The 14,874-nt window shown below is 38.0% G+C and overlaps 1 protein-coding gene across 2 annotated transcripts; it reads right to left on the bottom strand.

Annotated features, from left to right (window-relative positions):
• Nucleotides 1-1,328: 1,328 nt before the first annotated feature.
• mphosph8 (M-phase phosphoprotein 8) lies at nucleotides 1,329-14,606 on the bottom strand. 2 transcript variants are annotated; one of them, XM_039655598.2, is made up of 14 exons: nucleotides 14,363-14,606; nucleotides 10,015-10,164; nucleotides 8,869-9,894; nucleotides 8,375-8,465; nucleotides 7,823-8,284; nucleotides 6,849-6,971; nucleotides 6,638-6,726; nucleotides 6,183-6,323; nucleotides 5,919-6,005; nucleotides 4,781-4,935; nucleotides 4,536-4,693; nucleotides 4,302-4,426; nucleotides 4,116-4,199; nucleotides 1,329-2,007 (listed from the first exon to the last, which is right to left on the bottom strand). In XM_039655598.2, exons 1-14 carry the CDS (start codon nucleotides 14,459-14,461, stop codon nucleotides 1,966-1,968), a joined length of 2,832 nt encoding a protein of 943 aa, XP_039511532.2. In that variant the 5' UTR covers nucleotides 14,462-14,606; the 3' UTR covers nucleotides 1,329-1,965. The 2 variants fall into 2 exon arrangements, with proteins under 2 accessions (XP_039511532.2, XP_039511533.2); XM_039655599.2 differs by having other exon boundaries at nucleotides 8,869-9,891.
• Between the last annotated feature and the right edge of the window lie 268 nt (nucleotides 14,607-14,874).

The following is a 14,874-nucleotide window of genomic DNA, read 5'->3' as shown; positions in this document are numbered from 1 at the left end:
GGGATTTAGATGACTCCTCTTTTTGGACAAAACCTCTCCAACCTGGGAAAAGATCCTTTCACAAGGAACAGAAGATGCAGGGAAATATAAAAATGCCAGTGCCAGTTGGTATAAATGAGTACAAACAAACAAATCCGGGTTGGAGCTAAACTCTGTAGGACAGCGGCCCTCCAGGACCGAGTTTGAGAAACCTGAGTTTGTTCTAGAGAATGGGAGTAGGAGCAGGCTTCACTCAATAATTACACTTAGACTTTAAGAGTGCTGGCCTGAATGATTAGAATGTATAAAAACAGGAAAGAGGCCTCTTTTTTTTATACAATTCATGATCTAGAAAATATACAGCATATATTTTACCGGTTGAGTTTTGATAAATAATTTTCTTGCTGTAGCAGATGACTTAAGCAATCTTAAATAGTTTTAGCTAAAAATCAGGTCTGGATCTCCACCGTTTTACCACGTTATGACAACAAAGGCACCTGAACGCAACTCACTGGTAAATGCCAGTTCACAAGTGGAAAATATCATATTTTCCATAGCACGTGAACGGACCATTATTCCCATGTCTTTTCTTGCTGCTCTTATCGGCTATGTAGTAACGTTAAAGACATTTCTGTCACAATCTGTGTGTATGTTGGCTAAGTCCATCTAAACATATTCTAACATGCATTTGTTCTGAAATAGTCATCCTCGATAAAATGAATGTGTATATTAAATGAAACGACAGGGATGAAAATATGCTGTACCAGTTAAGAGAACGGTTTACTCCTTTTTGAAATGTTAAGGTTGCTATATTGAAGAGGAGTGAAGACAAAATATTGATTGTTATAGAAATATATGTACAGTTTATTTACTGTAGTCAAAAGTGGAAGTGAATCAATGAGCAGTCTTTCACTTACTAATAGCACAATGACGGGACAAAGAGAGGTAGGCCATGAACAACAGAATAAAATAACTCTTCACGGCACTTCTAAAACTCTTCAGGATGAACCCAGCTGTAAATTCCCAATCTGACTCTTAGTTCATTCATAAATGATTTTATGAAAATTACACTCACGTGACTTTTATGATCCGTATGAAAAGATGACCTGAGCTCATGTGCTGTCATTTTAACGATTATATAACTAAAGTCAAATGCAAAATCTAATTAGAAATGAAACTGAACAACCTGCCTGACAACAGATCGGTGCAAACATAAAAAGGGTCACGTTCCCTACTAATCAGCATTAAAATAACCTGTTCTACTAATCATTCCTCCTTAGATGATTTCAAACCTCTGTGGATCCTCCTCTCAATGCAAACACAAATTAGCCCTTAAAACAGCTCACAAACCAAACATATACATTCATACATTTCTTCAACTATAATGGCTTCATTTTTGTCCAATTTAGGATGCACACCATTAGTTAATGCTTTTTAAAAACCCATTCTGGTGTTCAAAGTCACACTTGGGATCCAGTCTTTTCTCACTCCCATGAGTACAAAGAAACAGGGAGATGAGAGCTGCTTGTTCATTCCTTCGTACACTCAGCAGAAGCAATGCCGACAGGAACACATCCGATGAGTACGTGGTCGGACACAGAACATAAAACAGTGGGTGAATCTATATGGATAAATTCTTCTATTTAAAATAAAAAATAATAATAAAAGGAACACTTTACAATCAAGATTTACAAATGACAAGATACAAGCCCAATGTGTCACACTTCATGCTGAACTCAGTCGCTATTCAAAAAACCCATCTCCAGAAAACTCGTTACAACACTTAACCAAGCGCGAATTTGGAGTCACAATGAGATTGTGACTGTTGTTATTGACCTGTTAGTACTTCAGTATTTGCCCAAAATAAGACAAAACCGTTTCTAAACTGTGTCCTGCTCAGCATGTGTCAAGTGTAGGAAAAGTCTCAGTTCTTGGAGAGGCCAAGCTCCAGCAGGGACATTCGACATGGAAGGGAGGACTGTGGCATCACTGTAGCTGGACTCTGTATGCACAAATGAGGAGTTTAACCTGTGGAAAGAGAAACACATATTCCATGATTAATACATTTAAATAAATTATCCTAACGCTTGTTTAGCACTTTTTCATAAGGATTTAAAAAAAATAAAAATAAAGAACAAATCATTCAGAGTGATTTGTGAATTGATTCAAATTATTTAGAAACAATACAAAATAATAGAATTATTCTATTTAAAACCAGAAGCTATTATTATTAATATATCGCCAAAACAACATGAAAGTTACAATGTTGCAGAAGTAGCGAAAGATTCTTCGTGTTGTGATTGTGGAGAATTTGATGAAGAATGAAAAGTTTAAAACTTTAAAAAGTTCTTTAAAAGAGTGGTAATGGAAGTGTTTTAGTAGTTTTGCTTAATTGCTATTTTATGGTCTCAAAAAAAAAAAAATGCTTCTTACACGCTCACAAGGTATGCATGCAAGGTATGAGCTGCAAGGTATGAATGCATTTGTATTTTTCTGGTCGTTGAGTTGCTCTGCTGTGTCTAAAATGACTCTTGTCCGGCTGCTAATGAACCTTTTTACTGCAAAGAGTAACTTGGGAGTGGTGTCTTAATGTTCAGCAGATAAGAACGCACTAATGTATCTAGCATGCACTTTGGAAGTGGTAATGCAGTGATAGTGTCTTCTTGGATAGGACACCATCCTCAGGGTGTTTATGGTCCACCATAGGCAACAATTACAAGACAAAAAAAAAGTAAATGTGCACGGAGGAATCGTTTCTAATAATATTAATACTATGCATTTAAAGGTACAATATGTAGGATTTTGGCAGTAAAATATCCAAAAACCACTTGGCCAATGTTGTTTAGTTGATTACTTACAATTTCTTCATTCGAGCCATTGAAGAAATGGTTAATTTTATTTTCTCTGGAAATGCACCAACACAACTTCACAAAGTTTTGTATGGTCCAAACATTTCACCTACGACTGTTTCCTCAACTTGGGCACATACAGAACTGGCCTCGATGAACATCTGAAAGTAAATCGACCGAGCTACCCAGACAACAATTTCTGATGTGTAGCTTAAGATCAGACAGGTAATCTTTCTCTCAAAATCGTTCAATACCGTTTATGCATAAGTCAAGCCAGCGACTAAAATATCAACTTCACATCGTTTCTTTTAGTAGGATGAAAATAATCTTATTTAAATTGTGAACAAATTATACAGAAAGCGATCAAAGAACAATCTTTCCACACAGTGCAAGTTCATCTGGAAAACTTATGAAATCAATGACGCACGTTACACTGCACAACAAAGCTCTTACTGTATGTACATCATTGTGTTTGCATTGGTGAAAGCCTTAGAGAGAGTGCAGAAACTGCGTTGCAATGATAAGATCTTCATGTTCGCGATCAACAGACTGTCCTCTGCTTGCTCAAAGCTCATCACATTCACAGCAACATTTTATGTGATGGGAAGAGATCTAAATACTTCAAAAACTTCTCACGATTCGGTAATCTCAATAGCTGTAATAGTAAAAACATATAATAGCTGTAGTAAAAGTATTCCAGAGAGTTTCACATGTAATATGTAGCTATTTCATATGCATAGAAATACATAGCCAATCACAGCAGTGGCCTGTTACACTGAATCCCACAGCAGACACGCCCCTTCAAACAGAGCGTTCATATCAGAGGCTAAAATCAGGCTAGGAAAAATGCCTTTTGTTACTAAATTGACTATTTTTAATCTAAAAAAACACTATAAAGGCAACCCAGGAAACATTATAAAATAATAAAATAACCCCATGTCAGGGGACCTTTAAAAACATCACTGTATTCACTCATCCATAGAAGATCCATCAGCTTGACGACAATATCTATAATTCCATTTGATGCTTTGCATCATCAATATACGCCTTTGTTATTGTAAGAGATTAGCGACCCCTGTTGGCCCTGTTGTTTTTTTTTTTTAATTGTACGTTTAAAAAAAACAAAAAACAAACAAAAAAAAACAGATAGGATTGAATTCCCTGATAAGTTTGATTATTTTACAGACGCCATATCTCAAATATTCACTTGCTTTGTTCCATGTTCGGGCATTTATATAACAGTATCTAAATTCTCAAATACTAATGTGTAACAGACAGTCCAATTACCTTAGCTGTTGGGGACTCAGCCAGACGAATGAACAGTTTGTTGGCTCCTTGAACAGGACTGAAAGAGTATATGAAATGGCTGTCCTGCAGGGGATCAGCATACAGATTGTGAGAGACTGCAGACATTCAAAAGACCAAAGACATGATAAATTTGCACAAAGATGATCGGCCACATCAGCGTCTTACCAAGAAGATGGGCAGCTGAAATTTGTCATTCAGGACGACAGCATGGACACTACAGGGCCCGCAAAGTCTAGCTGTAATCTCATTAAGGAAGTTTGCGTGGAAGATGAAAAGCAGTATGCCAGATCCTGTGGCAAAAAAAAAAAAAAAAAAAAAAAAAACACATTAATGACACACTTATTTGTTAAATAAAATGGCAATTACTGAGACCAGAAGAATATGAAGCAAGCATCTCACCTTCTCCGGGTGTGTGTTGAGGGGCTTTGTAGTTGAACTCCAGTGAAAAGTCTGGTCCCTCACACAATCTGTGGCAAGCCAGAGGGAATACAGGTTCCAGAAGGGCCAGCCGCGTTTCAAAATAAGCTCTGATTGTCTCCTCCGCCACTGTTGATAACCTGTAAGATACATTTCACATATGGGTCTTGGTTTTCAAATATTCAGACATGGCAGTGTTTGAAATATTGCAGCAATAAAACACTCACGTTTGCATGTGGTCTTTGATGAGATCATGTACCATTTCATTTTTGCTAACTTTGGCACAGTACAAGGCAGTGGTCTTATGTTTAGACAGGATGTTGCAGTCAGCCCCGTATTCCAGCAGGAGGCGAACCACATCAGCATTGCCCCTCTTACAAGCCTTAGAGGGAAAAATACAACAATCAGGACTCAGTACATAACAAAAGTCTTAAGTGCAAAATATATAACAGCTAAAGCACAACTTAAATAGTAAAAAAAAAAAAAAAAAAAAACCAGTAAGTAAGTGTATGATTTATTATTTATTTAAGAAATTAATACTTTTATTAACCATATGATATATTAAACTGATCAAAAGTCTGTAATTGCATTTACATTGTTACAAAAAAAATATATTTAATATAAATCATGTTCTGTTGAAGTTTCTATTCATTAAGTCAAGTCAAATATATTTATATAGTGCTTTTCACAATACAGATTGTATCAAAGCTGCTTCACAGTATCAATCATTTATAACAGTGGATGGTAAAGATGAAAAGAATAGGACGATAATTTCTGAAAGGAACTGAAAGGGAACATCCCACCCTCACAGTCATGATGAGTACAGTGCACGCATCCTTTCTATTCAAAATAACTTCACGATACAGTCTTTGTTAGCTGTGACTTGAATGGTTTCTGCGCAGATTTAAATAGTGTCACAGGATTTCTTTTTAAATACATATGCACATTTAGCCAACAATAATTCAATGCAAATTTGTCAACAATCACTTACTGAATCAACACACTTTTACTGTGTTCATTATTTTTTCAAATGTTATGTCAGGGTTTTATTTCATACCCTTAAACACTAAAGAAAAAATATCATACCTTCCATTTACCTCTTTTTAAAGAGTGTCTAAAGATAGACTTAACTGTTCTCCTGGCCATTTTGAACAAGGGCGAAAAATTACGAAAACTTGCTTGACAGCACAGCATGTTACAATATTGAGTTCAGATTAGTCAATTGCTGTTTTATTTGCATACGTTTAAATACACAACACTCTTAATAAATGGGAATAGTAGTGGGGTAATTTTTTTGTCATTTTGTTCCAACAAGGGGGATGCTATCCCCCTCAAATTGAGCCCAAAATATCACAACCTTCTCACCTTCATGAGAGCCGTTTCTCCACCCAGAGTTTGGGCATTTACAGATGCTCCTGCCTCCAGAAGAATGGCCACTGTTGTCAAGAAGTTCTGCACCAAACAGGATGAGTTATAAAAGAGACAGTTGAGGGCTTGAAATCGAATGCTTAACTATACTAAACAAATATAACAACAAAACAAATCAAAATATGCTAATACTCTCTTATATTAGTGGTTGAAGTGAATTAGCCATTGTGAGTTCCTGAATTAAGCAGTGTTGTTCTTCACCTTTTCAGCAGCATGCATCAGGGCAGTGGTGCCATTCTTCTGTCTAGCGTTGACCTTCACTCCTTTCTTAATAAGCAACCTGAGAACATCATCCTGACCACCTGCAGCAGCCAGCAGTGTTAAGGACATGCCGCTAGAGTCCTGAAGATAGCAGCACAAAAAAAAATACTGCTTACTTTTCTGGACTTAAAAAAGCATCTTTCTTCACTGATTCAATTTCAATTACATTACGTTCTAACAGATGAAAGGGAACGTTAACATAACTCTCTGCAGGTATTACAGACAAGTATGTTAATTTGAGTGAAAACGCCCGTTACTGCTCAGTGAGTGATGTCAACCCAGGGATTGAATGATGAACTGTTACATGACCCTGTTTCTCTGATGAGTCATTATAACAGATTGCAAGACAGACACAGTCAGGGATGGAAGAGATAAAAAAAAAACAAGTAGCATACCTCCTGATCCAGATTGTAGTCCTCTTTGGAACTAAGTGCACGTTTTACTGCCAGGTAATTCCCATTTTTCACTGCTTCTCGCAGCTCAGCTGAGAGTTAGATGGCAAATAAAGAGCAAAAAAATAAAAGTAGAGGGAAAAGTTGTGACTCAAAACTGAATGTTACAATAAACGAAAGATGGTGCTATTGTTTTTCTGTATATATCACTCACCGGGAGTTAAGGCTAGCGGAGAGAGATTCTCATCCTCTCCATTCAAGTGTTTCTGAAAGTCCTCCAGTGTCATCCAGTCCAGCTTGAGCTCCAGCCCAAGATTAAGAGATGGCAGTCCCCTGTCTGTAACACGGAGACACATGGTTACTAGTGTCAGGGGGTTATCTGGGACTCAAAACAGCTTGGGATCCCCACTATCTTAGCAGTCACATGCCTAGCCTAATACTGTACATATATAACAGGCAAATGGCCATGGATCACACAATGTGTTGTTCTGCTCAAAAATATCTAAAAGAAGTCCAAATTAGGGCTGCACGATTTGTGGGAATTTCTTTTCATTGCCATTTCTGATAAAAAGTGGAGAAAAAAGCACCTGGTTTAATGTGCTTCTTTTCAGTATATATATATATATATATATATACTAAATATATATATATATATATATATATATATATATATATATACATATATATATATATAATGTTATACTATACATCAATTTCACAATAAATTACCAACAATAATTATTATGATGATTTTAATAATTTTTTTTTTTTACAAAAAAATATACATAAGAAATATTACTATTGGAATACTTGTTTTGAGTAAAATAAGAGTATTTAAGAAAAAAACAATGCATTTACAGTGCAAGTTTAAGATTACATTAACAACAGCTTTCTTAATTTCTTCATTTTCAAACTTTAAACTATGAAGCTTTTAATTTTCCTTTTAAAATGCACGTTATATGCAACCCAAACTAAACAGATGCAGAGAGGAGTCTGTGAGGATCATTTACAGTGAACCAAGCCGCTCTGAGACACCGAAAACACCGGATTGCACTCATGTAAAAGATGAGTGGCGCACCTCACTTCGAAACACACGTTTTGATAAACGTACATATTGCGATTTTCAGAATCGCAAGACATGTTTTTAAAAGTTGAACCTCTTTTAAATTTACATTGACATGTACAAACCAGGAGTTTTTTCTGAGCGCTCCATGGTCTCCTGAGAGTCCTGATTGTCATCGCAGGCGGTGAAAACCCGTGATTCACTTCTCCTCCTCTTGTCCTTCCATTCTGTAGAGTCAGGAGACGCTATTGACTCCGTCATGGACTTCCTTTCCAGACGCTCTTGCCGGGCTTCTTCTGCCAGTCTCTGTGCCTCTTCCATGCGTGCTTTTCTCTCCCGTTGGGCTTCCTCGATTCTTTCTTTCTTCTTTCTCTCCTCTTCTTCAATCCTTTCTTTTCTCCTTCTCTCCTCTTCTTCCATCTTTTCTTTCCTCTTCCTTTGCTCTTCTTCTCTCTGCTCTCGTTGTAATTCCTCCTTAGACTTTGGGGCCGGCTCATCTGATTTATCACTTTTCTCCATCTCGGATGCTCCCTTCTCCTGTTTCTCATCTACCTCCATGGAGACGGGACTCTGACCTGATCGTGGCGCTGATAGGAGAAGAATGCGTTAATATCAGGTGATCAAACAAAAAAGCACAAGACCATTTAAAATCAATGTCTGCTACAATTGTATTTTACCATCTTTTGCCTTCTCTGTCTTATCCGAGTCAGGTTTCCGTGCAGGAGACTGCTTTGACAATTTTGTTTTCTTGTCACTTTTCCCTGTACCCTGTAGAACAAGTAAAATAAATAAATAAATAAAATAATAATTTAAGAAAAAAGATGAAAGTCAGGAAGATTCTGTTAACAAGTAATTCATATTTCTAATCAGCAAAAATGCATTATATTTATCAAACATGAAAGTAAAAACCGTCACATAGTCCTTTTGAACTTTATTCAATCATCAAAAAAATTGGTTTCCACAAAAATATTAACTCCGCTCAACATTAAAAATGATAAGATATGTTTCTTGAGCACCAAATAAGCAGATCACTGAAGGATCAACTTTTGAAGGATAAAACATTCAACCTTTGAACGATATTGTGTATAACAGAGAGAGAGAATATTTGCCTTTTGACAAAACAAGGAAAAAGGAAGAAAATTGGCTCTAGCAGAGCTTTATAGACATGTACCTTTGGAGTTGCATTCTTATTCTGGTCTGCTTGTCTCCTTGGTACACGATCTTTTGCCTCACAGTTCAGCAGGAACTTCTCAAACAGGTTAGAGGCACCACCCTTCTCACCACCTTCTTCTTTCGGCTCTTCCTCTTTGGGTTTGATTGGGGCTGTTGATGCTGTGGAGGACGAGGAGGAAGATGCAGATGAGAGCCGCTGAGAAGGAAGGGCTGCTTCTTGCCCTTTGCTTTTGACCTTTGACTTGGGTGCAGACGTGGTTGCCCCTGTGTCACTGGAATCGTGCTCCTCCTCACTGCGAGAAGACTTGCTGGTGCTTTTGCTACTAGTAAGGTTCTTGAGTTTGTTTAGACCACTTTCTTTCAGCACAGCGGTTGAAACCTCTAGTTTTTTAGACTTCTTATCTTGAATCAGGTCTTTGAAACCTAGCAGTTTTGGGCCAGACTTGGTCTTCTTCAGCTTAGCCTGCTTGACGTCACCTCCACTCTCACTTCGCACAGATTTGTCAGTGGATTTTGCGGTTTTGGAGGAATCATTTGTTTCTGTGTTTGTTGTATCATCCGTGTGGGACTCGGAGGGCACGTCACTCTTATCATCATCTTCGTCAGAGGAATCAATCTCTTTTTTTGACTTGATTTTTTTTTTCTTGGGGTCATCTCCGCATTCTTTCTTATGTTTCCCTTCATCTCTAGGTTTGTTAAGCTTCTTTTGTTTCTTAGGAGTAATTTGGGCATCGTCATCATCTGATTCAATGAACCTCTTCTTCGTTTCTTTTTTAGGAGGTGCAGGGGAAGGATCCCTGCTCTCTTCCTCCTCATCAGATTCAGGCGCAGGCAGAGGCTTGTCCTCTTGCCATTTATCCTTCTTTTTCTTCTTCTTTTCCTTCACAGGTATCTCATCATCTGATTCTTCCACTTTCTTTTTCTTCTTCTTCTTCTTCTTTTTTATAGGTGATTCTTTAGGTTTTTCTTTATCGCTTTCACTCTCTGAGTCGGCATCGAACAGATCACTCTTCGTTGGCAGCTTCTAGGTAAAATGAACACAAATCAGTAGCCTAATCACAAAGCAAGGAAACCAGATATTGCATTGTCCACACAAGTTCTTAGAAAAAACTACAATCATGTGAACACATCTTAAGTGTCTTACCATGCCAGTTTCTATCTTTGGCTTAATTTCGGCCAGGGCCTTCTTGTAGGCCAGCAGCACCTCCCTGCAGTCGTCCAGATGTGCCTCAGGCTCCCAGGTGTCATCGTCCGATGAATAGTTCTTCCATCGCACCCTATACAGCATCACTCCCTTTAAAAATGTGAGAGGTCAAATATCATGGCCTGTCATTAGGTTATCAACAATCTCCAAACAACAATGTCAGTAATATTAATGAAAACACACAGGTTTATACACTCATTTAAGGGCAGTTAAACCCACAATTTCAGCACCAGTTAGGCCTATTTCTCACCACACACCAAAAAACCCTTGGGCAGCTCTCGGATTTCATCAAAAATATCTTCATTTGTGTTCCGAAGATGAACGAAGGTCTTATGGGTTTGGAACAACAAGTGGGTGAAGAACTAACCCTTTAAGGCAGTAATTAATGTTCAGCAGACACATCACAAGTGCCACAGGTTAGTTTCAAAGGGAAGTTCATTATCTGCTGTGTTGCTAAGTAACAAACACAGCTGACTCCCTGCTCCTATTATTTACTGTGACTCTAGCTGGAGGATTAAAATAGCTGAAGAGATCAAAGCCAAATACTATGTTTTAATACCAATCAACTAATGGCCCAAAGTGTATTCTCTCTCTCTCTCTCTCTCTCTCTCTCAACTGGTTTCACAACAAAGCAACTCTACATGCAACTTTTGTGGCTGTTGTATGTAAACCCACATCTATCTGTGTTTTAAAGCAAGTGTTGTGTTCACATTTTTAAAGGTGCTATATGTAACTTTAAAAAAAAAAATCATTTTTTTATTGCCTGTGTGTGAAAGTTTTGTAATCATACATTACAATGATCCACTTGTTGGGTTTTGCCATTACCTCTGAAGGCCAGTATTCCTATTTCTATGTGAAGTCCCCGGGTCGGATTTTCTGCGAAATTAATCGGATGTGACGTGCATGCGCCCATGCATGCTCCCGAGCCTCTCTCCTTTTTATATACAGTCTATGCGAAGTTACTGCAGCTGACGACATGGAGTCTGATAACACCAAAAAAACTACCTACCTCCAGCACAACACAGACTCCAACACAAACTACACAAAAATATAAAAACAAAACCAAACAAAAATGTATCTGCTGAAGCTTGTCAGGCCAAACGTGAATCGGATCAACTTAGGACGAAAACACAGATGAACATCGGCAGAGTGTTTGAATTATGGAGACCTCCGCTATTATTATTGTGATAAATTACAAGTTTTCAGATATGCTGAAATAATGGTAAACTGTAATGAAATAGAAAGGTAAACTACAACATATATGAGACATGAAATGAATACAAAAGACTGTTCCAGTCTCCAGATAACAAAACGTAGGTGCTAGGATGTGACTTTCATTTTGTGTACTAGATCTACTGTCTAACGTAACTCATCCCACAACTATCATATTGTTTATAGTACACATTTCCAGGCACATTCAATACAGTAATGTTACTTTCTACGATCTTACAGTAACACTGAAATTGTTCAGTCTAGTTCCCGTTTTCGTGATCATATTATACGTCGTCCAGTAATTACTACCTATGACCTATTATTGTAACGTTGCAGTGGAGTTAACGTGAGTTTCCTGCATGTTGTGTGATGCTTTCTCCGACGTGTAAAAAAAATAAAAAATAAAAATAAAATCAGTGTGGGTGTGTACCTACACTTGTGTTCGAGTACGCGCAAGAGCACGAGTGCTCTTGAAAAAAATGGATGCAATCTGAAACATCACCTATAGAAGCCGCTAAAAAAAATACATATAGCACCTTTAAGAGCCTTGGCTTAGATTAGAGTCCTAATTTCCTGCACAACTGCCTCTGTGCAGGAACGAGCAGCAATGGGAAACGGTTAATAACTGTATTTATGTAAACAAGCAAGTTAAAGACATGATTGTCTCTGTGTGCCTGCTAAACACGCAGTAGTCTACGAAGCACAGGCTGTCAGTTGAAAGTGATTATTTTTGGCTGACAGCCATTACTGACTAATTCGTGTTGCAGGCAGCATGAATGGACACCACTTGAATAAAAGACCAACACAGAGACACAGCAATACTTATTCAGAAAGCCTCATTATTACATAGCTTCCATGCATTGCAAAGTAAGAAATGAACAAGGTCTCAAAACAAAAATGCCACAGGAAGTGACTAATGCTGCATGTTATCGGTCCTCAATCTCCCCAAACTTTACCAAGGCTTTATTGATTATAACCAACAGGCCCTGTTGGAAACCCTGTTGAACAGGGTTTCATCTGAAACAGTGTTTTTCTGTCACTATCCCTTTTCAAGTACACTTAAAAAGGGACTTACACTTACAAAAACTTAACCCTTGTCCTTTGAATACTAATGATATAGTTACACACACACACACACACACACACACACACACACACACACACACACACACACACACACACACTTGTGATTTCTAGATTAGGCACTGTTGAACGTAGCCTCACCAAAAAAATTAAGGCAGTCTGGCATAAAGTGATCAGTCTCAGTTTTTCTTGCATTTTACAGTCTCCAAAAAATCATTCAGTCAGCATTTCACATATGCTGAGGCAACCTAGCATCTTCAGACATGAAAGTGGTCTGTATGTAATGTGATATCTCTCTCTCTGGATGAGAAGAACCCAAGGGAACAGGTATATACAGACTCCAAACAGACCCTAACCACACCTTACATCTCCAAAACACCTTCAGAGCAAATCGGGCTAAAACAGCTTCCCACTTAAACTATTCAGGGTCTGTTGCTACATCTTAAAATAATCTAAACAACCGAATAATTTATACATTCTAATAAAATAAACAACTTCTAAAGAAAATGCTGAATCAGTGTTATGCATTCCCGTAAGCTCATGCATAAAGGTTTACCAGGACACATGTCCACGGAGGCTTCCATGCAGTTCTGCCATCTTGAAAACTATAATAGCTGCGAATTTTTTATTTTTTTTTAAACAGGCTCAGGAAGTAAAATATCATTATAGGCTATATATTTTTCCTCCCATAGAGCCTATTATTATAAAGAAAAAGCTTAATGTCAATGCATAAGACGGTGATATTGAAACACAGTACAGCCAACTTGCAACGCGCTATTGCACGTTAAGCATTTTATATTGGTTTTCTATGGGTGTGATCTGATTTAATTTGATTGCCTAAACAAAGTATACTTTATTAATAAGGTAGGCCTAAGTTGTGTACTAAATTTGGTGCTTCAATATCACGGAAGATCGCTCGATTACGCTGCCGTCGTCTGTTTTAGCAGAATACTGCCATCTAATAGTAGCAGCTTTCTCGGACAGTGTAAGTGGATCGTCCAAGGCGGGTTAGGCTAACCCTAACCGTAAACTGGCGAAATGAAAATCTCCAAATCCAAATGAATCAAATGAGATCGACTCAGAAAAGACGTCAATGAATGCACGCGAGTCACCAGATCCAAACATGCACATGTGTTGCACGCGCAAATTATGATACACTAATACAAAAGAAAACATTTGCATTCACAAAAATGTCTCAATTTGTACAAATTGCAATACATTCATTCAATTTAGCATCATCAACACGCAAGCTGAAAGACATTTGGTTGTGGATAGTAAAACATTTATGTTATATTAATCAAGTTCAGTGATATTTGTGCTTGCACGTGTTAATAACACTAACGTACATTCATCCAAAACATAGACCATTGCTTGTCTGTCACTGCTGTCAACATTGTTTTCCTCCGCATGAAACACCACTGGTCGTGTTCGGCATTTATTTTATTAAATGATTTAGTCTGAGGTTTAAAGTAGAAATGCATCTAGATTTTAAGCGGTTGTGATGTAAACAACAGCGCAGCCCATTTGGAAGTCAATTCGTCCCGCGTCTCTGCTTTGCTTATGGCTCAAAGTGGCCGGCGAGCTGAGCTAACGTTAACTGTAAGAAAGTTACAACGAGTCTATAACAGCCTCTCTGCCCTGGGGGAAATTTGTGTTTTAAGGTGAACAGTTCCTAAAATGTCCCTTTTGTACACGTTTTGTTCCTTTTATACACGCATCTGCAGTATTTATTAAGGGCAGTAATAACTAACGTCATATGCTAGCAAGTTGCTAGCAAGATGTCATCCGAACCGCTTCCACACAGTCTCTCTGCGCTGAGGATGGTTTGAGTTTTAAGGCAAATGGGCCATACATTTCTTTTTCAATTAATTCTTTGGAATTATCCTACTTCTTATTCACGTAACTTATCTGTACTATTTACTAAGGACAGTAAAGGCTACATGCTAAGTCGCTAGCAAGATGGCATCAGAAGCGCTACCACACACTCTCTCACCTCCTCCACTCGCGTGTCAATAATCCTCTCCACTTCGTATACATCTTCTTCGTCCTGTTCGCTGTCCCCAGGCTCCGCTCTCTCGGATACGGAGGCCATTTATGATTTAATCAAGCAAGATATTGACGCTACGTGTCGTATATATGTGTGCAAAAAGCATAAACGTCGCACGGTCGCCGAACTAATGCAAACAGATACAGCAGCACACACCGTCGCTGATAGTACTCGTTGTTGCCAGATCGCGCAAGAGAAAATCTGATTCTGTCCTGAGAAATAAAATCAACGTATATTACGCAGACATGGCAACACGGGTAGTACTACAACAGAAGGAGCATCCATAGGGAGCATCCGAGTGTGTAAACCTTTTACAGTCTCTGGTGTAAATGGTGACATGATATGACTGACGTTATCTTTTCCCATTGATATATATCACAGGCGACAAATAGAAAAATCAGGTGAAGGGACTTTCGCTAAAATAGCTGATTTTTTGGTTTACTTTTCAATAAGATTGA

The sequence above is a fragment of the Pimephales promelas genome, chromosome 7 (genome assembly GCF_988280905.1).
Source record: "Pimephales promelas chromosome 7, fPimPro1.hap1.1, whole genome shotgun sequence".
Lineage (NCBI taxonomy): Eukaryota > Metazoa > Chordata > Actinopteri > Cypriniformes > Leuciscidae > Pimephales > Pimephales promelas.
The sequence above is the reverse complement of the archived record's forward strand: the minus strand, read 5'-3'. Positions and strand labels throughout refer to the sequence as shown.

Coding starts and splice junctions, on each gene's coding strand:
- mphosph8 (XM_039655598.2), bottom strand. CDS start 14,461: ATGGCCTCCGTATCCGAGAGAGCGGAGCCTGGGGACAGCGAACAGGAC. Junction 6,006..6,182: donor TGATGCATGCTGCTGAAAAG/GTGAAGAACAAC, acceptor TGTTTGGTGCAG/AACTTCTTGACAACAGTGGC. Junction 4,694..4,780: donor ATCAAAGACCACATGCAAAC/GTGAGTGTTTTA, acceptor TGTATCTTACAG/GTTATCAACAGTGGCGGAGG.